The sequence below is a fragment of the Girardinichthys multiradiatus genome, chromosome 10 (assembly GCF_021462225.1).
Source record: "Girardinichthys multiradiatus isolate DD_20200921_A chromosome 10, DD_fGirMul_XY1, whole genome shotgun sequence".
In the NCBI taxonomy this organism is placed as follows: domain Eukaryota; kingdom Metazoa; phylum Chordata; class Actinopteri; order Cyprinodontiformes; family Goodeidae; genus Girardinichthys; species Girardinichthys multiradiatus.
This window is the reverse complement of record NC_061803.1, coordinates 29,682,799-29,705,712: the sequence shown is the minus strand read 5'-3', so window position 1 is coordinate 29,705,712 and position 22,914 is coordinate 29,682,799. Positions and strand designations below refer to the sequence as shown.

The 22,914-nt window shown below is 37.8% G+C and overlaps 1 protein-coding gene across 1 annotated transcript in view; it reads right to left on the bottom strand.

Moving 5' to 3' along the window:
- Positions 1-2,815: 2,815 nt before the first annotated feature.
- The window catches only part of dnah9 (dynein, axonemal, heavy chain 9), a 274,955-nt gene continuing 254,856 nt past the window's right edge, over positions 2,816-22,914 (bottom strand). The window contains exons 74-78 of the mRNA XM_047377712.1: positions 18,732-18,902; positions 12,792-12,974; positions 9,690-9,943; positions 9,472-9,607; positions 2,816-4,316 (exon numbers count right to left, since the gene is read on the bottom strand). Of these exons, the coding sequence (XP_047233668.1) occupies positions 4,089-4,316; positions 9,472-9,607; positions 9,690-9,943; positions 12,792-12,974; positions 18,732-18,902 (972 nt within the window). The 3' untranslated portion in view covers positions 2,816-4,088. The remainder of the gene's footprint in view (positions 4,317-9,471; positions 9,608-9,689; positions 9,944-12,791; positions 12,975-18,731; positions 18,903-22,914) is intronic.

Here is a 22,914-nt window from a genome sequence, read left to right as displayed (position 1 = left end):
TGATAACAGACAATGAGTCTTACATCACTCAAGAGGAATGCGGCTCGCTCTTCTCTATAATTTGAGGGATTTCAGGCATGATTGAGGTCATACCACAGCATTTAAGTTGTATTTAGGTATATATCTATATATACACTGCTCAAAAAAATAAAGGGAACACTTAAACAACACAATATAACTCCAAATAAATCAAACTTCTGTGAAATCAAACTGTCTGGCTGTCGATTTGGCGATTAGCAAGACACACTCAATAAAGGAGTGGTTCTGCAGGTGGGGACCACAGACCACTTCTCAGTACCTATGCTTTCTGGATGATGTTTTGGTCACTTTAGAATGTTGGTGGTGCTTTCACACTCGTGGTAGCATGAGACGGACTCTACAACCCACACAAGTGGCTCAGGTAGTGCAGCTCATCCAGGATGGCACATCAATGCGAGCTGTGGTAAGAAAGTTTGCTGTGTCTGTCAGCGTAGTGTCCAGAGCCTGGAGGCGCTACCAGGAGACAGGCCGGTACACCAGGAGACGTGGAGGAGGTTGTAGGAGGGCAACAACCCAGCAGTAGGATTGCTACCTCTACCTTTGTGCAAGGAGGAACCAGATGAGCACTGCCAGAGCCCTGCAAAATGACCTCCAGCAGGCCACAAATGTGCATGTGTCTGCACAAACGGTTAGAAACCATCTCCATGAGGATGGTATGAGGGCCCGACGTCCACAAATGGGGGTTGTGCTCACAGCCCAACACCGTGCAGGACGCTTGGCATTTGCCAGAAAACACCAGGATTGGCGCCCTGTGCTCTTCACAGATGAAAGCAGGTTCACACTGAGCACATGTGACAGAGTCTGGAGACACCGTGGAGAACGATCTGCTGCCTGCAACATCCTTCAGCATGACCAGTTTGGCAGTGGGTCAGTAATGGTGTGGGGTGGCGTTTCTTTGGAGGACCGCACGGCCCTCCATGTGCTCGCCAGAGGTATCCTGACTGCCATTAGGTACCGAGATGAGATCCTCAGACCCCTTGTGAGACCATATGCTGGTGCGGTTGGCCCTGGGTTCCTCCTAATGGAGGACAATGCTAGACCTCATGTGGCTGGAGTGTGTCACAGCGAGATGAAGACATTGAAGCTATGGACTGGCCCGCCCGTTCCCCAGACCTGAATCCGAAGGAGCCCATCTGGGACATCATGTCTCGCTCCATCCACCAACGTCACGTTGCACCACAGACTGTCCAGGAGTTGGCGGATGCTTTAGTCCAGGTCTGGGAGGAGATCCCTCAGGAGACCATCCGCCGTCTCATCAGGAGCATGCCCAGGTGTTGTAGGGAGGTTATACAGACAAGTGGAGGCCACACACAATACCGAACCTCATTTTGACTTGTTTTAAGAACATTACATCAAAGTTGGATCAGTCTGTAGTTTGTTTTTCCACTTTAATTTTGTGTGTGACTCCAAATCCAGGCCTCCATTGGTTAATACATTTGATTTCCATTGATGATTTTTGTGTGATTTTGTTGTCAGCACATTCAACTTTGTACAGAACAAAGTATTCAATGAGAATATTTCATTCATTCAGACCTAGGATGTGTTATTTGAGTGTTCCCTTTATTTTTTTGAGCAGTGTGTATATCTCAGGCAAAAAGTGTGGTTAATCATGGTTAACTGGTGATTTAACAGGGCGAATGATTGATTACTATTTGGACAAAGGGGCAGGTTGGTTTGGATACCTTTTTTTCATTTTAAAATTTCTTTTTCTTCACTTTCAGGTCAGATATGTGACAACAAAAGTATAAATATGTAATGGGGAAAGACCACTGCAATGAAAGATCTTTTGATGATTTGGAAATACCTCACCTAAACACATTCAGCATCACAACTAGCCAAAAGAATTCCCTCATGTGAAACCAGGTTGCAGTTGGACACTGTTGCAGGATCTGTTTTCATAGGGCCACCTGAAACTATTGTTCAGGTGAAGATCCACATAATTTGTGTCACCCTGCATCGCTGCTCTCCACCTACTACAAACCCTCTCCTCTTCCTCCTCCTCATGTGTCTCCGAGCACATTGTTAAGACTCTCCAGTAACCAGATAAGGGAGATGCCAGGGGACCTGGGCTTAGGCACTGAGAGAACAAGAAAGACAGGAAGAGACTGAGGGGAGTTTTAAGCCTGGAATATACTGTAGCATGTGTGCATGTCTCTTCTGTACATGAGGATATATCTGTGAGGCTCCATACTTTCAGCTTTGGATAGTTTGTTTTAACTTGAACAAGAAAGAGTGTGGACAAACAGAGAACTGGAAAAATGAGTAGAGTAGGTCTAAAGACTTACAGAAGGAAGAAGCAAGGCTGAATGACTGGAAATAAGAGATAGGGAAAATAACTGCACACTGGTACTAAAATTGGATATAGCATATGAAAATAAAACCACAAGTATAATCTAGAATGGCATGATAAAGCATCTTTATTTTCAAACTTCCAATAATTGTGATGAACATGTATGCGTGTTAAAAACCTGTTATGGGAGAGATCAAATAAGAGCTGATGATGCAGAAAAAAATCTTGTGACTAATGCTCCTAAATGAATATACCTTCCCCCAATGGTTTCATGGTATTCCTCAACCTGCTACAAATTAAAAGATGTTTCACTAAAACATCAGTTTAGTGTGGACACACAAAGAATGCAACCAGGTTATTCGAGGTTATTTATCTTCCCTCTAACATATTTGTTTGTTTTTCACCATACTATACCAGGTAGAGTCACCTTTTAGGTGGAAACAGCTTTGAAATGATTTACCATGGTCTCATGTATTTTAATAGAGAGGCTGACTTCCAATAACAAAAATGTTATTGTAAGAGGGTTTCTGCACATTTTAAATGTAAAACTTTCATATATGTCCAGACTAAAATTTATTTTCCAATTTTAGAAATGTAAGCAGACACATTTACAATGTTGGGTTTTATTGATCTGTAAGCTTCACGAATCATGAAACACTACAATGCTGAAGGTGGCTTCTAATTCACAGTTTCAAGCAATATTTTGGTTTGTTAAAACGAGAACTGGATTATCCTCAAATGCATAACATTTCTTTTGTTTCAGGCTAATTTACAGTTTTGTTTGAGGTCTGACCTGTATATTCCAAGTTTTCTTTTAATTTTATTTCCAGATACTTTAACACACAAAAGAAAACCAAAACCTGCAACAGGTTCATTAATAGATGTACTTTTAAATCTATCAGAAAATGGAGGAATTGCAAGAATAATCCCATTTATACATCTAAACAAATGGCTCAAAGAACACAAGGGCTTTATAGACAGAAAATGCTAAGATTTCTTAATTGTTTTGCAGTTATTGAATCTGAAAAAAGGTGTAACGCTTTCGAGAATGCATGGGTTTGTATCAGATCGATTGGTGTGCATTTATTCTGCTTGTAAAAACAAATAAATTAGCTGTTTATTCTTTTTTAGTAATATAAACCAAGCCTACATGATATGATTTTTTGCATGAGTTTGGGAGTTTGGATTTATCAGCGGGTTCTCAAAAAAAAAACAAGATAAAATGTATCATCCAATCAGCGTAAAAATAACTTTTTAGAATTTCCTATCTTTACCTTTACCAAATTTTTCCTTTGGAAAGTCAAACTTTTTTTCTTACTTCTTTAGTCATGAAAAATTACTAAAGAGGCAAATTCCACACTTTTCCAGATTTTTCAAGATTGCTTAGGATCCCTGTTGTACGCATGTTCATAAATCTTTTATGTGAGCTAGTATGTAAGAAAGGAGCAGTGTTTTAAATCTGGTTGCACCATGGATACATGCACTATTAAAGGTAGACAGTAATACAGGAAACCCTGTTGTCACTTTAGGAAGGCTGAACAGTAAAAAAATTGGATATTTGCTTGACCTTAAAGAAACACCTAATGCTAACCATTCTCTACTCTTTTCTTTTTATCTTAATGAAATAAAAAAAAATCATTTTAATGAACTGAATCCTTTCTACTTAAAAAGTTTAACTTTCTCAATTTAAAATATTTGGTTTAAACAGGATTTCAGTTGTTCACCCTGTAGGCACCCTCAGTGTTGTCCCTAACAATGCCTAGATTTGCAGAAGCAATGCCACACCAGCTAAGGTCCACTTGGAAGGCTTTTCTTTGGTCTTCAGGTTAAAGGTCCACACATATGTGGGTCCCCTCTGACGTGTTTTATAGACGGGACACTGGTAGACATTTCTGTTTTCCTGTTTGTCCACTGGAATGGCCCTGATGAAGATAACTGGCATGGTTGGTGTGAGCTCTTTCAGACGTGCATTGACGATCAAGCCCACCTGAAACGAAGAGGAAAGACAGAGAAAGGAGAAGATGTGATTCAAGGATAAAAGGCTAATAAAACATAAACCTAAACACCTAGAGAGCTGGAGAAAGTAATAAACTTCCATGTACAGAAGAAGGCTCCCGGTTGGGCACAAATAAGACTTCAGGGTCAGATTAGTCCATTTCTGAGTCACTAATTTAAAGAACCTCTTTTGCTCAACTGGAATTTGTCAATTATACTAGGCTTTTTTGTCACATATGAAGTTTTCCTTGTTAATGCCTTCTTTGTAATCTAGAATATCTCTTTGAAATTTCATCCTTTTGTATCTGCTCATTGACTTTCTGAAGGCGCAGATTTGGCTTGTCACTGAACATAGTAAATAACATTAACAGTTTAATAACATTATCTATTTTATTTTCTAGTTTTCTGTTTTTTCATTTAACAATACTTCCAAATCCAGGGAACATTTGTTAAGGAAATTATTTTATTGCGTTTTTTTCTTTTTCATTATTTCAGCATCATCCATGCCAAATGATGACAATTTATGTGTACACCTCTTGGAATTTGCTGGTGTCTTAGATGCTTTAATAATTTACATGCTTACCAATAAAATATATTTCTTGTTTTTCTTTTTATTCTTCAAGCCTAGTTAAGAAAAGTCTAAAACAGATGGATGGGAAAGAAAACCAAAGCTCAAGATAAGTAACAAATTCCGATCCAGTAAAAGAGTGGCTTTCTTAAACACAGCCAGGAAATAAATCAGTGGATGAAAAATCAGTTGACTTGACCTTGAAGTCATGTAGGGCCTTGCAAAAGTATTTACACCCCTTGGACATTTTTATATGTTACATCTACAAACATTTTAACTCTGGGTGATTTTATTTTACAGAAGAACACTATGGCACACAATTATGAAGGGAAAATAAATATACAAGGTTCTGAAAATTTTCTACAAATCAAAAAATATGCTGGAATTTGCCTCCTAGTTTAACACTTCGTAGGACAACCTTTTTCTACAGTTCCAGCTGCAAGTAGTTTGGTTTGTGTTTCCATGAGCTTTCCACATCTGGAGACTGGACGTTTTGCCCATTTGTCCCTGTAAAGCAGCTCACACTTGGTCAAATTGGGTGGATAGCATCTGTGAAACTTATTCTTTTGGCCATGCCACATATTCTTCATTAGCCTTGACTGGGCCACTCTAACACATAAATATGCCTAATCGGAAGCCTTCCATTGTAGCTGTAGCTGTATGTTTAGGGTTGGTGACCTGCTTCAAGATGTACTTCCACCTTGGTCTTTTACAGTCTCGAAACAAGTTTTCTTCCAGGATTGCACGTTTTTTTCCATCCATTTTCCCATTAACAGCCTTCCTGTCTCTGCGATTTCCACCACACACGGTTGTGCATTCAAGCCATAAACATGGATTATGATAAACTACTTTCTTTCAATAATTGCTTTTTTCTTGCCACTTCCATAAAGGCAAAATATGTGGAAGTGCACAACTGATAGTTATCCAGATTCTCCCACCTGAGCTGTGGATCTCTGCAGCTCCTCCAGTTACCATGAATGTCCCAGCTGCTTAACTGATCAATGCTCTCCTTGCCCAATCAGTTTAGGTGCCATGTCTTTGCCATACATTTTCCATTTTTAACAGATTGATAGAAAAGTGTTCTGTGAACTTTTCAAAGCTTGGGATATTTTTCAAAACTTCAAACGTCTCAACTAATTTATATCTGAGCTGTCTGCTATTTTCCTTGGGTCATTTTGATGTTGTTTGTTCACTATTGTTCTTAACTTTCAAAGAACAGCTACATTTATACTGAGATTAAATAAACTGGTGGGGTCTGTTTACCAATTAGGTAACCTCTGAAAGAAATTAATTACACTGGATTTTATAGAGGGGTGTCAAAGTAAAAGGGGGATGAATACATGCTTGCCAGATTTGCATGAAAACCATGCATCACTTTCCTTTGTATTGGTCAATCGCATAAAATCCCAATAAAAGACATTGCGGTTGTAATGCAACAAAATGTGAAAAAGTTATAAGAGTATGAATACTTCCACAAAGCGCTGTAAATGTTCAACTAAGAGCGATTAGCTCAACTGATTTTTGACATTCTGTTTCAGAACAGTGTTGCAGCACTCTGGAAAAGTGGTGAAAGTCGTAAGAGCTTGATTCAATGTCAGACTGCCCCCACAACATCCTCACTAAACACAGTGAGTCTGAGTGGTCTGTCTCATTAATTAATCCTTCCACACTTAGCGCCTGACAAACACAAGTTTCTCCATGAATGCGCAGTGACTTTTAGGAAGGAATATAAATCCTGATGACTTTGGTAAAAGCTCAGAGGACAAAGCTTATAATTGCCTTGGCAATTGCTCTCAAACTTTAAAGATGTCTTCAAATACTGTATCCCAAACTTGATGTTTGTTTGGGTAAGTAAGTTGTTTGGATTCATGGTAATGCACTATGAAATTATTTGATGGCGGTTTCAATAAATCATTGCTACAGAAACATACACCTCTTTGTATTGTCCGATCTTGCAACATACTGAGAGAGCACAGTACCTAATTGTCCATTAACATAAATACATATTGTTCTGCAGTGTAATGTGTGTTCTTTCTGTGCAAGGTGCAGTATTCAGCTATCTTGGATGGCCAACCCCCAATGAATGAAACGCACGGTTCATAAATATAGATGAGTACGTTTATCATAAAACTTTGACTTTTATTGCTTCATAGAACTGTGTCCAGATGGAGTGCTGCTCACTCTCTTCGCCAGTGGCACAGAGCTGGCCTTGGGGCTGAGAGGAGGATGTGAGCAGAGGAAAAGAGAGGGGGAGAGGAGGACGTGTGAGTGCGAGCCGGCTGGCCTGTCTCTCCTCCTGTCTATTTGCACGCGTCTCCAAGTTTAATAAAGAAAAAAAAAAAAGAACCACTCCTCTAAAGTGTGATCTAAGTGCTGGAGTGCACACTCTGCACATTCCCTAATTAAGAAGTCTAGCGGGATACTCCTTGATAGCTTGGTGCATATACAGTGGTTGAGTGTATGTAGATAGATAGATAGAGTCCTGGGAAGCTGAGTAATGCACTGCACTCCAAGAGCTGAACACATGCAGGATTTAAAGCAGAAAAGGAAGCCACAAAGGGAATGCTGAGCCACTCCTTGGGGTGCATATGAAAGTTAATTTACCTGACTCAGTTTAAAGGTACATTTTAAAGTTAACTCACCTTCTGTTCCCATGTCTGTGCTGCATCATCAAAAGCACAGTACAGGTACTTGCAATATAATTTATGCCTTTTACGGTCACAGTGAAAAGAAAGTAGACCCTATTTAAATCATAGGATTTTATGTATCAGGACATAATAACTATGATATTGTCTTTACCCTTTTGACCAGGTAAAGTTATTTCAATATTATTCAATATTACTTAAAGTGCACACAAACACACAACATATTCCATAGTGTCATTATTTATTAAATGAAGATTAAGCGAAGGGGAAAATCTGTGAAAATAAACTTACCACAGATCATGATTCAGTAGCTTGTTAAACCACCTTTATAATTACTAACTCTTAGGAATCCTTGTCTGTTTGACTGTATCAGTCTCTCACATCCTTGTGAAGGGGTTCTGACCCACTCCTCCTTATAAAGTTTGTCTAGTTCATTGTATTTTGTAAGGTTAGGTTCTGGATTTTGACTGGGTATTTCCAAGACATTCATTATTTTCTTTCTCAAGCATTCTTTTGTAGATTTGGAGCTGTGTTTGGGATCATTTACCTTTTGATGATTCAGTTTCAACCAAGCTTTAGCGGTTCTCACATTTGACCATTGAATACTTTTGTATACAGAGTTATACAAACTCTACCTTCTGGAGTTGATTGTTGACTGTAAGGATCCCAGGTCCTCTACCACAAAACAAGCCCAAATCATCAACCATCCACCACTGAGCTTGATAGCTGGTAAGAGTGTTAGTTGCTTGTAAGCTGAGTGTGGTTCTCTCTAAACTTGGTGCTCAGCAATATGGCCAAATAATGCAGACTGTGATTCAGTGGGAAGAGTAGTTGTCTTGCAATCCAAAAGTTGCCAGTTTGATTCCAGCTTCCTCCTGGCTCATGGTGATGTGCCCCTGGGCAAGACAATTAATCTCAAGTTGCCTACTGATCTGTGTATTGGTGTATGAATGTGAGCGCGTTAGGGAGTGTGATTGAGTGAATGTGGCTCCAGTGTAAAGTGCTTTGAGTGGTCGGTATGACAAGTAATGCGCTATATAAGTTCAGTCCATTTACCATTAATGTCATTAATTGTGTCTCATCTGTCCAGAACACATTATTCCAGAAGTTATGGTTAATTTAAATACCACTTTGCAAACCTAACCTAAGCTGCCAAATACTTTAAGACAGAATCAGGATTTCAGCCAACCATTTCAAACAAGCCACACCCACACTTTTTTTTTCTAGTTTTACCATCATCAGCTTAACCATCAAACATGCTAGTTGAGCTTTTTGTTTTGCCACTCCTGAGACATTGACTCATGGGACAATAATCTTGTTTAATGTAAAATTATGGACTTCAAATTGTTTGGAAATAACCTTTTAACCCTTCCCAAACTGATGGGGAGCAACGTTTGTTTTGTGAAGCTCGTTGCTGATGTCCTCTCTTTTTGCCACTGTGACAGACATCAGTATACTCCAGAGTGGCAACCTGTCCATACACCTAGCTTTTAGAGGGACGGAGGTGGTCACACTTGCTTATGATTACAATTGATTAGCAACACCTGGATGTAGTGTTAAATTTGTTGTGTCCTTTACAGTTAAGATTAGATTTAAATAATTTTTAGAACTTGGTTCACAACAAAACCTAACAAAGAAGTTCAGAAGCAACAACAACATGTGGTAAAAAGGACACAGACCTCAATGTAAGACAAGTTTCAAAATAAAACATGAACTATAATCTACCGAGAAAAACAGTAACTAAGGAATGTAACTAAGAAAAACAGTAACTTCATCCACTAATAAATTAAAACAAAATCAAAGTCCCAAGAATTGTGGCAACTATAAGTTACTTGTTAAAGAATGATTGTTCCTATTCCAAACAAACATTCTATGATGATAAGTCATCAAATTCTAGAAAACAAAATCAGGAAGAAAGAACACCTGTACTGTACCTGTGGGTCCCACCGTGCTCCCTCCATGAACAGTCCATGTATGTACGCCCCTTCACGAGGAGGAGAGCTGAAGTCCTCACGGTTCTTCTTCGTGACATCACAATGTAGGCACATGCTGTCAAGAGGCCACTCATTCCTATAGGAATGTAACAGAAACCAGTTATTTTGGTAAAGCTAATAAATGGTTATTGTATATCCTGATGCAAAACCAACTCTACCTTCTGGCCATGGTCTGCATGATAGCTGTGAGGAAAGACTGTGGGTTGAAGAAGCCAGCCAGCCACACTGCAGAGGGTAAGATGAAGTCAACCGACCAGGCTTCAAGTTCCTTGATCCTGGCTAGGAGGTCGGTAAACCACAGAGCCAAATTTGACAGGGAGGGATATGCTCGTTTGGTCCAACTGTCTGGCACAATATCCAGGAAGATAGCGTTTTGAAGATTCTCCATTTCACTGGTCATGGTTAGCTCTCCCTGATTGGTGAACATCATAAGACAGAAAGCTAAAACATGAGCTAAAACCATTAATTGTTTAAAGAGTTTGTAAAATTAATGTTCAATTTTGTTTAATCAAAAGAGAAAACATCTAGAAGGATACACCAACTAGGTGCTCATTAGTTCCTGTCAAAACCAGAGTGTAGAGTAGTGTGGATGGTGGCCCATTCAATGAACTTTAAGATCTAACAATGTGCTCTCAGTCCATTGTTTACATTGTGAACACGTAGCTGTTTGTTCACACGAAAGGAAAACCTGATTATTAAGACTGTGGTATCACAGTAGTTAGACTGATTCATGGGAAAAATTCAGCAATTTACAGGGAGGAAGCCAGGCACCTAGAGGTCTGGTGCAGATATAATAACCTGGTGCTCAACACAAATAAAACAAATCAGATTATCGACTGACAGGTCATGACCTTACCACACATTTAAGCAGTGGAGAAAGTGGAAAGTGAATTAAGCTAATTGGAGTGCATATCGCTGATAACCTCACCGGGTTGAGGGGAACACCACTGGGTTCTTGAAACGGGCAAACATGTTGTTGACCTTACAGAGGGGAGCTAGGAAGACGATTGAAGTGTCCCTGCTTGCTGTCCAGTATTTGTTTCAGGACCACTGCAGGACATTGTCAGGGACTCCTCACACCTTCTTTATGAACATTTTGAACTGCTCCCATCAGACTAAAGGTACCACAATCAAAAGCAAAACCACCAAACAACTATACAGCTTTCTACCTCGAGTTGTTAAAATGCTGACCTGCTGGTGAGAACAAGCACATTACATTATTGCACTTGTGTTATACTGTATGTTCTTTCTTATTTGTGTCTATAATCTATTTCAAGATTTGTTTATACATCTCAAAGAAACACTGTATAGACTGAAATGATAATAAATAATTTTCATTTTCATATACTCACCAGATTTTGGTTTGCTGGGTAATTGCCAATGCTAGACCATAAAACAATGTATTTAACTCATCAGTTATTTACGTATCTCTTAAATAACAGCTCAAAGCTGTGTTAGTGGCATGATGCAGTGGAAAAATAAATCTTTTCAAAGTGGCTAGTGATACACAGCAGCACCGCCGTCAGCTCAGTTTACATTGTTCTTTGAATTGCGATGAAATGTGAAATTTAGCCCTGTTTTGATCTGTTTCAAGTATCTGTTGGATGTCTTTTCTCAATAATACCAGATGCTGGTTCTGTTGTACTAAAAGCCGCTTTGATAAGTGACTGTTACTGACCTTGTTCTGTTAGAAGAAGCAACCAGGAGTTCACTATCTGATTTTTTTGTTTTGTGCAGCTAATTAGAGACAAGTCTCAAAACAGTTGAAAACAAAAAATAAAGGATGCATAATAACAGATCGCAAATAAACAAGACGACATTAAGTAAAATATAATAAGATATATCATACTATATCTGATACACATCTAATGTATGTGAATTTCAGAGGGCATTAGAACACTAATATATCTCCCACAATCCTCCCACCTTCCAGCACTGCTCAAAATCTTGACCAGCTATTACCTTCCAATTAAAACAATGTGCATCAAGGCTAACACTCTCATAGCTCCTACTTATTCCACCATGCAGGCAAAACATGATTCCATTTTCTGCTACAATAGTCGACATGAATTTTAAATCACTGAAGCATGTTTATTGAAGCTTGTAGAGCCGCGAGATCGAAGACTCATAACTCCTGAGAAACACTTTGACACATTTCCCCCCTCTTACACTTTCTGTTCTGTGTTAACAGATGAGTCAGCCATGTATAACACACTGACATAGATGTCTCTGGTTTTTGTTCATCTGAAGCCACATATCTAAGACTCTGCAGTGCCTTGTAACAGTTCTTAAGTGAATCTACATAGAATGTTAGAACTTTAAACTTCAATTTATATAACTGAAAATGTATTTGCCACACTTGCAAATAAAAATCTGTGAGGTGTGGCGTGCATTTGTATGCAGCACCTTAACGGTAGCTCTAGCTTTTTTTTAGTAATTTCCCTGCTGATTTGCAGGTTTTTTTAGGGCCTTCCTCCTTCCTGTATTAAACTCCATCCATCTTCCTTTCAACACTTCCTTACCAGCCTCCATCTCCCTGTTGAAGGAAAGAATCCTCACAGCATAATGCTGCCATCATATGTCATGGTGGGGATGGTATCTTCCAGGTGATTGGCATTGTTAGTTTTGTACCACACACTGCATTGCATGAATCTTAGTCTCATCTGAGCAGACCCCATTTTTCCTACATGTTGGATGATTCCCTTACATGGCTGTTGGCAGACTGCAGAAAGTATTTTTTGGCTTTCTTTCAACAATTGTTTTTTCTTGCTACTCTTCCATAAAGGAAGATTTGTGGAGTGTGATACAAATGGTTATAAAAATAAATACTTCACATGAGCTGTGGATCTCTGCAGCTCCTCCAGTATTAACATTGATTTCTTGGCTGCTTCTCTGTTTAATGCTGTCCTTACCCAGCCTGTGCACTACAGAAACTCCTAATTGAGTCTTAGTGGAATTGATGCCCAGCTCTATAGTTCACCTCCTGTTTTGTCTTAAAGCTTGTGAGGCTTTAAATGTTTTTGACTTTACAGTGTGTTTTCTCTTTAAGTCTTTATGTTATAACTTTTACTTTTAGGTTACTTTGATGGAGTGAGTTTAAAAAATGAATGTAGGTTCAATTATTTTACCTGAAACAATATGTCACGTTATATCTATACATAGGTAGACACAGAGTACAGTGTGTAAAGGAAAATAAAATGAGTTTCAATACCACCCCTCCTATTTACCTCCCCTGTCAAAAAAAAAAAAAAAAATCGAACCTTTAGTCCGAAGTTCAGCTCGCTGAGGGAGTGTCTGATCTCCTGAGTGAGAATGTTCATTCGCTCACACTCTTGTAGTGCCACCACTTGGTATGGAGTCCTTTCCTCTGCCTTCCCTAGAAGCTCTATCATGTCAAACGGTTCTGGAAGCCTCTCCAAGATGTCCTCCAGGACTGCATGCACCTGTTTAAGTGGGAGGGGAAGAAAACAAAAAGCAAAATTCCTCTTTGAAAAATAAATAAAATAAAAGATGGTCTGTCCGAGTCAGATAACTCCAGATTTTCTCCAACACAGGCAGCCAGAAAGTTAGTTTCAGAAAGACAATGCCATAAATATTAATGAGGATTTTCTGCAGTGGCATCTCTCTTTTTCAACAAATTTCAATTTCTACACTCTCAACAAAATCGATGGTCACGCCATATTTCCGTGGGTAAGTGAGGAAAGGTAATGTCTTCGTCAACAGTTTCTCACAACAAGCAGCGTGAGCGATCAATCAGCGGATTAGGTGCTAAACAAAGGATATGAGGTCATCATATTTATTGGATGTTTCTGTTCAAATAGCTGATTTTGGGTCTGGCAGCCAGTAAGCACTCTGAATACAGAGTGAGGCTCATTGATACTCTCTGCATGGCTGTTTGTTAAGACAGGAGTTCTCCGTCTTCTCAGAGAGAAAGGTCACATCATAACACATCGATGGATGGATACACACCAGAGCTTCACAGAACATTCATCGGTAAAATGTTTGATCCCACAGGGCCATGTGACGAAGTGAGCCAATAACTCAGACAGTTCAGTATATAAGTCTTTAGATTAAAAAAAATACCATGGTCACAAAAAAATCTGTTTAAATAAGGCAAACCAAGAGAACATTTTGTGTAGTTTCTTATTCTATATCACCTTTTTAAAAAAAACATAAATTAAAACACAAAGTAAGACATCTCTCTACAAAATGGATTTGGAAATCAAATAAGTGTAACACCAACAGAGAATTATTGGTAAAGATGATAAAACATAAAACATATCGAAACAAAGTTACAAATATAACTAAAAAAATCTATATGAAAAGGAAATACAAAGAAGGTCAAAATATACAACCCCGATATACCAAAATAAAATAAATAAAAATAAAATGATTTGCACATCTTCTTCAATCTATATGCAATTGAATACACAACAAAGACAAGATATTTAATGTACAAATTGGGGTTGTATAATGTGGTAATTAAACTAACAAAAGAAGATAAATAACCCAACTGGGTGTGCCATAAGAAGCTGTGTTGCATCTCTACTCAGAAGTCAGAATATATGAATGTTGAAAAAAAAAATGAACCGAAGCAACGAATGAATGAACATCAGACATAGCCTCGAATCCAAATTGGCTGTTAGGCGTATAAAACACAGAAACAGCTTATTTGCTTTTCTAATAGTTGATACAACATTTAACCAGCCATATGTTTAGTGTGGTACATCTATTTGATATCATGCAGCCCTAGTGTTTTGAAGAACAAAACACAGAAAAATACATGGTAACCAGACTGTATCCAAAGCTGTGGACAGACTCATCACTGAGTAATCGGCAAACACCAAGGTAAGGTACATTTATTTATAAAGCATATTGTATACAAAAGGTAATTTAAATGCCTTGACAGAAAAAGAGAAGTACACTTAAAGAACAAATTACACAAAAAGACAATAAATATATCAGTATGATTGCACTATAATGTAAGTATGACCTTAAAACAGATGTGGTAAAGAAATTCTTAACCGATCAGATAAGCTCTTGTCTTTACAAGTAGGCTTCAATAAATAATAACGTTTTCAGTTTTTATTTATTGGGGGCCAACACTGTCTACACATCTTAGGCTTTAAAGTAGTTGGTTTTTATAGCTGAGGGGCAGAAGAACTATTTGACCATGCAAAAATATGCACACCCTTGAACATAAGGAGTACAGCTTGTATAGCAGTGTAAATTTGCTATTCCCTTAAAATAACAACAACAACAAAAATGCTGTTATCCCTTCCTACACTCTCTAAATTATTTGGTTCAGATGGTGTGATAACTCTGTGGCAGCACCCAGGTGAGGAGTACAAAGACAAGTGTATCTTGCCTACAGTCAAGCATGGTGGTGGGAGTGTCATGGTTTAGTGCAGCATGTACGCTTCTGGCAGTGGGGAGCTACAGTTCACTGAGAAGAGCCATGAGTGCTAACATGTACTGTGACATTAGGACTGAAAGAATTAATAGGATTAATCGTTGAAATAATTGTCAACTAATCAAATAATTGATAACGGGAGTATACAGACTCTAAAACACGCTGTTTGCTGAAAGAACAACCCACTCAATAAATAATTAAGCCAAAACTGTACAAAAATATATGCATTTTGCATTTAAGATGAAAAACGTTCTTGTCTAGAAATATGCTCTATCCAGGACTCAAGTGGCATAGTTTTAGTTTCACCTGGTACAAATCCTGTAAAAAAAATCTCCTATTAAGCACCTTTTACTATCCGATTATTAATTGATTAATCAATCAATTTACAAAATTATCGTTAGATGCAGCCCTATGTAACAGACTGAGGCAGTACTCACTTTTGTTGCCAGCAGTTTAGACATTAAAGGCTGTGTTGGGGTAATTTTGAGGGTGCAGCACATAAACACTGTTTAACAAGATAAACACCGACTACACGATATAATAAAGTATTTACAAAAATGTGAGGGGTACCCACTTTTGTGAGATACTGTAACTCTGAGATGTATTTGTGCCAGAGCCCATTCAGAGTCTCACAGATAGAAAAAAAACAAAACAGTCAGGGAGCCAGTGCAGTGATTTATGGACTGGTGTAATATGATCCATTTCCTGGTGTTGGCCAATTCTCTGGCAGCAGCATTTTGGAAGAACTTACAATCTAACCTACTAAAAATACAAGGCACATTTTTTTTATGAGCTGTGTTGATAGCGAACAGTACAAGTCTTGCAATGACATAAATGCAAGCTGATTCAGTGATAGATGTGATATGCCTTTCAAAAGTTAGATTTGAGCCCATAAATATATAGAGGTTCCTGGCGGGCTCAGCACAAAGTTAACGAGTATGCTGATTCATATGCTTACTTTGAAGGTGCATATTATAAAGATATTACATGCTGTATATAAACAGCTTTAGTCTTTAAGAGCTCATTAGGGCCCACAGAGTCATATATTTTGCATTTAGGAGTTTCCTTTTAAGCAGAGGTGAAGTAAAGCAGCCAATTTTAACAAATTTTACCAAAGTTCTGTGTTAGGTCGGGTTGTTATTGTGGACCGCAGTGAATACTAAAACAATATGCTTTTGTCGTTGCTCCTTAAATGTACAGAGCAAGTGTGTAGGAATTAAAAGCAGTGTGTCTTTATTTTGCTGTATTGCTTCTGTAAGCAGCATAACAGTGTCTTTTTGGTGGAAATGTTGTCTTAATAACATCACCTAAGCTTACTGCTCGTGAGGGATATTACTAGATTGGATTTCTGTGACATTTCAGGAGAACATGTTTGGAAAATGTTATGACAGAGCAGACATTTGACAATATTCTTTATTAGCTTTATATTTAAGTCCAGCCCATAATTGGGGTAATTTAAACATTTCTTTTTCAGATTAAATAGCTTCAATGCTTTTTGAAAATGCTGGGTGCACAAGTTTGAATTTATTGTTAAATTCAAACCCCAACCATGTTAAACTGTATTAATGCACTCACTTATATTAAGACGTTCTGCTGATGTTTCTAGAACCACTGAACTTTCCAAGGCCGGTTAACTTCTTACTGGTAATCATTTTCCATTAGTCCAATGACCTGCTCTGTCTTGGCACCCTTTAACACGACTCCTCCAAACTGTGTAATTGGCTAGAAATTATGTGGGATGCAATGAAATACACCCAGTCTCGTTTTGCAGTAAGTCCTCCAGTGGTCACACAGAGTGTCTGTCATCACTGCATCTCACTCTGGGATCAGGAGGTAAGCTGACCCCTAACAAAAGTAGAAACGGGGATGTGACTACCTCTCTTGGCAGCTCAGAGATATAAAATATAAGATCTATGATGTCTCGGGCGAGTCTGCATAGTGTACCATCAGAATAGTAATGTCATGATATCATTATCCAATCGCAACCTGAATAGAATTTGATTAAGCAGTGGGATATATAGAATCTCAAAGATCCATATATGCCAAAAAGTTGTTTGCGAATTTTGCCAAATTTTGAATAATCCGTAGTCTGGTTTAGCTTCACCTCTTACCAACTGTGACTCTAAATTTCAGAAGGCATATTGAAGAATCGTGATCATATTATTTGAGAACTAAATCATCATCCACTAGCAAGAAGGTACACTTTATAAACCCCCCAGAAATTCAGAGGGACATAACATTATTTCACAGCTTATAATAATAAATAACTTTAACAAAGTGAACAGTCAGACAACCAAGACCCTTTATTATTAATAAAGTGTTAGTTTCTTTATAAAGCCCCTGTGCAAAACCATGGTCTCTGTGACAGAGTATTTATTTAAACCTTTACACTCAAATAAGCTTCATTTCAGGGTGGATTGAACCAGAAAACACACCAGAAAATGTCATCACTGTGCAATTCTCCCTTTGAGCTTTCTGAGGCCCCAAACAGTTGGTTTGAAAATTACTTTCAATTCATTGTGCAGGAAGCAGAGAAAATGTCACCTTCTGTCACCATACATTTCAGATTCAGTGCTTTGAGGGTTTAGTTAGATGGTTAGCTTCACACAAGGCAAACAGCTGACAGATCATTTGAGGTCATCATCTTTAAATAAGGGCTACCCTTAAATCTAAGTCGTTCATTCAATATTGTCAAGTTTAATTCTCATAAACACTTCTGAACATGGGCCATGAGATATGCTGAACAGGGGGCAGACTTTGTTACTTCTCTAAGAAAAGCTGAAGATGTTTTCTCTTTTTTAATGGGGAGAAATTTCTACTTGCAATTCACTTTTATCAGGATAAAAAGGATACAATGATTTTTCAATGCTGATCCAAAAAAAAAAGAAATTACGTATAAATTTATCCTGTGTCATATCCTGCAGGTAAGGCAAATAACAAGCATATAATAACATAAATATTAATTACTATCATTATTATCATTATTACCATACAATTTCAATATTCTAATTTAAATATTACTACTGATACTGATACTGCTACTCATAATAATAAAAAGAAGACAAAGAACAAAATATATCTACTCCACGAAACGCCCAAACCTGCGGCAAATACAATACATTATTTCATAGCTGCCACAGGCTGCTTATGTGTACATATCATTTTCTAATTGCACCTGCTGCCATTTACATAAAGTGGCTCTCAAAAGTATACACACCCCTAGGGGGTGAGAAAAGAAGGGTGGAAAAAAGTATTGAAAGAAGGAAAGACAGGCAGAAAGAAGGGAGGAAAAAAGGGCAGACAGAAAAAGGATGGAAGGTCGCAACAATTAGACAGCGGGGTAGGGAATAATGTCTGTAAATATACAGTACATATGTTCTTTTTCTATACTTATACAGACCTGGAAAATACTAAAATGAAATGCAATACTTTTCTAGACTGTGTAGGTACCCTGGGTAGTGCAGATCTGTATGTACAGTTCTAATAAACCAAAGCATTGTTTCTTAAAAAATATGTGCAATTTCTTGTAAAAGAAAGGAACAGAGGTTTAAAAATGTTATCCCCATTTTGCCACCTTACATCCAAAGAACTCAATACACCTTGAAAAGAAGAGTAATTCAGGTAAATGGCAAAGCTGACATAAAACCGTAGCTCATAACTGTGCATGTAAAAATAACAGGTGAGCCAGCAAAACTTCCATCGTCCACCATGCAACATGCTTCAAATGGGATCATGTAGATGGGAGAACTTTTTCTCTCATTGAATGAGATTGAGTAATTGATTTTACCTTCTCCTCTCTTGTCATTCCTCCTCCCTCACCAACTCCTCCATCTCTGGGCTGCATCTCCAGCAAGGTGCGGAAAAGCTTCTCTGATGTCTGTGTGAGGACACCAATCTCTGCGTTGGGATGAAGGCCGTACAGGTAAGGGGATTCTGCAGGCAGGCTGTTATCAATGTACTAAGGAAGGAAAAATAACATTAAGCTGCTCAGAAATCAGACATATGGGCCTGTTCTCAAATCTTTTTGCAATTTTTATAGATTTTGTTAAGGTATAAATTACAGTGCATATCTTCACAAAACTATTTCACCCTTGCAGGTTTCTTCTGTTTTTGCTTTTAGTCAAACTTAAATGTTACATATCATGAAACAAATGTTAATCTCAAACAAAAATAACCTTAGGAAATACAAAAAAAAAGAAAAATCAAACAGTAATTTTATGTATTATGGAAAAAATGACGGATCAAACTGCCCTTACGTTAAAATATGACAGCCCTCTTGTTACATCATAAATCACAAGTTAACTGTGGTTAACAAGTGTTTGGAAAGCTGAGGTCAATTTCTCCTTGCCAAACTTCAGCTTGATCACTGAGAAACCCGTGGAATCAAGAATTGTCTTAAATAGAAATAGTCTGATAACGTGAAGTAGGCTGAAAGATATAAAAAAATATCTTAAAACGCAACATATCAAGCCATGAACTAAACAACATAGGGTAAACAAAGCAATAGACATATTTTAGTTTGAAATGAGTTAGAAACCAATTCCTAAGGATGTCGGACTTCAGCGAAACACAGTGAGAGCTGTTATCCACCAATGGAGAAAACATGGAATAGTGTTAAACATTTCCAGTTGTGGCTGACCAACCAAAATTACGAAGAACGAACTGGTGACTCATCCAGGTCACAAAAGAACCCATACTACAACCACGGTGCAAAAATCGGTATGTATTGGCAACACGACTCCTGACCAAAGAGAACACAAAGGCCTGTCTAAAATTTACCAAAGATCATCTGGATGATCTCCAAGACTTTTTGTAAAATATTTTACGAACTGACAAGTGGCCCTTTTTTGAAGTTATGCATCCAGCTGCATCTGGCATTAAAACTAACATTGCACAAAAAGAACATTCAGCAAATCTGGTGGTGGTAGTTGAACTCAATTCAATCCTGTTTATTAACAACACATTTTATTTCAAGGCACTTTACAAACAAAAAAAAAGGAGTGTAGTGGGAATGTCTGGGGCTGGTTTGCTGCTTAAAGGACTGGAAGACTTACTGTACTTGATAGACAGAAATTCTGCTTTAGAGCAGAAAGTCTTGGAGAAGAATGTCTGGCTATCAGTTGGTGACTTAAACCTCAGGCACTCTTGGGTTAACCAGCAGGACAGTCATCCAATGCACACCACCAGGTTGACCTCTGAATGGTTAAAAAATATTAAAATGGGGGTTCTGAAGTTACCATTTCCAAGCCTGGATGTAAATTCTGGCTGAGATACTTTGGCATGACCTTACAGACAGCATTATACCAGAAAACCCTTCAGTGTAGTTGAATTACATCAATACTGCAATAAAGGTTGGGCAAAGATTCCTCCAGAGTGATGTAAAAGACTGACTGACATAAAAAGCAAAGAAAGAAGAATCTGCAATGATTGCATCTTTACAGATTTTTTTTCTGTTTTTATTTTTTTACAGCACTGTATATCACTGTGAGACATATTGCTCGATAATTTGATAACCAGCTTTTTTAATCTCAGGTCAGGTGTTTCTTCAATAGAACTGCTGACAAAGGACAAGCACAGAACCACAGAAATGAAGGGGTGAAATTCAAACAATTAAATGACAAACAGCAGATTTCTATACTGAGAAGGAAATGTTGCATTTTCCATCTGCTGCTTCATAATGAAATCACATGCTTTTAAACTGAGTGCAAAGTAAAGGTTAAACCGAAAACGGACTGCCTATAAGTTGCATTGCATTAAAAAAGCTCCTCTGATGTCAGGATAAAAGTTTTAGAAACAACCTGGCTTTTAGTACAGGATTTCTTTGTAGTCACTTTGATCTCTTTAATCCTTCCTGTAAAACATTTAGTGAATGCATGTGTTTAATACTGAACCCCTGAAAGGCAAGTGAGAAATACAAAAAAATAGATTGAAATACTTCTAAGTTTGTTTTGAGAATTTGTTTTTGAAAGGCTAATTTGTAAGTGTTTGTTCTTCTAACACTTTGCTATGCCTCTAGAGGCACTGGAATAAAACCACCAGCCATCACTAACAGCTGTATTGTTTCAATAGATAGTCAAAGGGCTGGTTTCCAAGAACCAATGTCCCATTTTCTAAATGAAATTGTTGTGAAGTAAAATAAAATACAGTAAAAGTACATAAATGGTGTATTTGTTGGCCATGCTATGTTATTATTTTACCAAGCTTGTATTATTATGTGCGATACAGAAATAACTAGAGCATTGATTAAAGTTTGTATTGATCTTGCAAATGGCCTTAAAACCTGCTGTCAGTACATGCTTATCATAGCTTATCACAAATCAGAAAGAGGTACTTATAAATCATCAGTCAAAATTACAATATGAACCCTGTAATGATTTATATATGTATTTATTTGTTTATGTATTTATATTTTGGTGACTACAGCTGAATGAAAACTCTTAAAATAAAGTTTTTCCATCTCAATCAACAGAGTGGGGAAGAAAAAATCTTGGTTTATTTTTCTAACTCTACTTTTCTTTTCTAGTGTCAAGCCCCTGTCGTCATGCTTTTCGGTGTGTATATTTGTAACACCTCTTCTGGCCACAAAAGGGGTGGTGCAGTCAGGTAGGTGAAGTGCAGAAAGTTATATTTTGTTTAAAAAATATAAAAAACAAAAAGTCTGGTTTTAAAAGATGTTTTGGGATTTTTTGGACAAGAAATTTGATCTTAAAACGCCATAAATGGAATCAGTCCTTTAAAAATTAGCATGCATTTAAATTCACTAAAGCGGTTTTAGAGACGCAAAGGCCTGCATCAGACCCAGGCTTCAAGGGGGGTTGGAACTCGCTCACCCTGCAGAGTACAGCCTGATCTCAGCTGGGTGCATTGTCAATGTAATGCTACTTCTTTCATGTTTATAGTTGATATATGTGAGATATAAGGCTTTGTGATTGATAAGTACAGGTAACTAAATATAAAAACTACTTCTTCGGTGTATATTGTTATGGATAGAGTTGCTATATTGTATGATAGTCGAATGTCCCTGAATGCCATTGAGCTGCAACCCCTATTTTGAAGGACACTGTCCGTCTCTAGTGTCAGGTAGTAGCATATTTATTACCTACCTGTATCTGACCTCAGTTGTTATGTAATGATAAAGGAACAAAAGTGTTTAGACTGGATGTTCTCCTATGTGCTTATCAGACCCTCTGCTTCCCAGAGTTTGCACTGGGTGGTTATGAGGGAAGTGATGGTCTTCAAGACCTTGAGGGCATTTAAAGTCCCTGTTCTTTGACCCTACGTCTTCCTTACTCAGCCTCAACCCGCTTGTGTTGTGACAGCGAAGAGTAAAAATCTGCAGTTCTTCCCTCTAGAGCCATTTAATACATCTGTTTGTGCTCAATGAACAGCGCACAGACTAAGGGGAAATTAAATCCAAATCAAACATCCCACTCCTTTTCAGCTCCCCCAGAAAACATATGGGAGGTATCTGAACTGATTATTGCTCATATATTACATCACCGTGGGCCACAGCACACACAAACTTTAACCACTCCTGATTTAATCCAGTCAATTAAGGTTTGTGCTCAGTGATAAATAAAGGTGGGGGACAGACAAAGAAAGGCATTCAGCAACCAGACAATAGCATGATTCCTTACCATTCTTGGCTAAACAGGTAAAAAATTCAAAGTACAATCTAATTATAATTAAACCTATCTATTTTAACCAGTGTTTCAGTTTTTTTCACAAATATCTATCTGAAAAGAGTTGCAAAGTGTGTTCAACCAATTCAAACGTAAGCCACTTTTTTCAAAATTTTTTTATATCTAAGTCTCTAACTTAAAATCCTAATTATAACGCATTGAAATCTGCAGTTGCAGCTTGTCAGCATATAACAAAGTAAAAGGGGTATTCATTTTTTTTAGCAAAGTATTGTTAGCCATAATGTGAGTCTCCAGCACAGCCCAGTATATGGAATCACAAAAAAATAT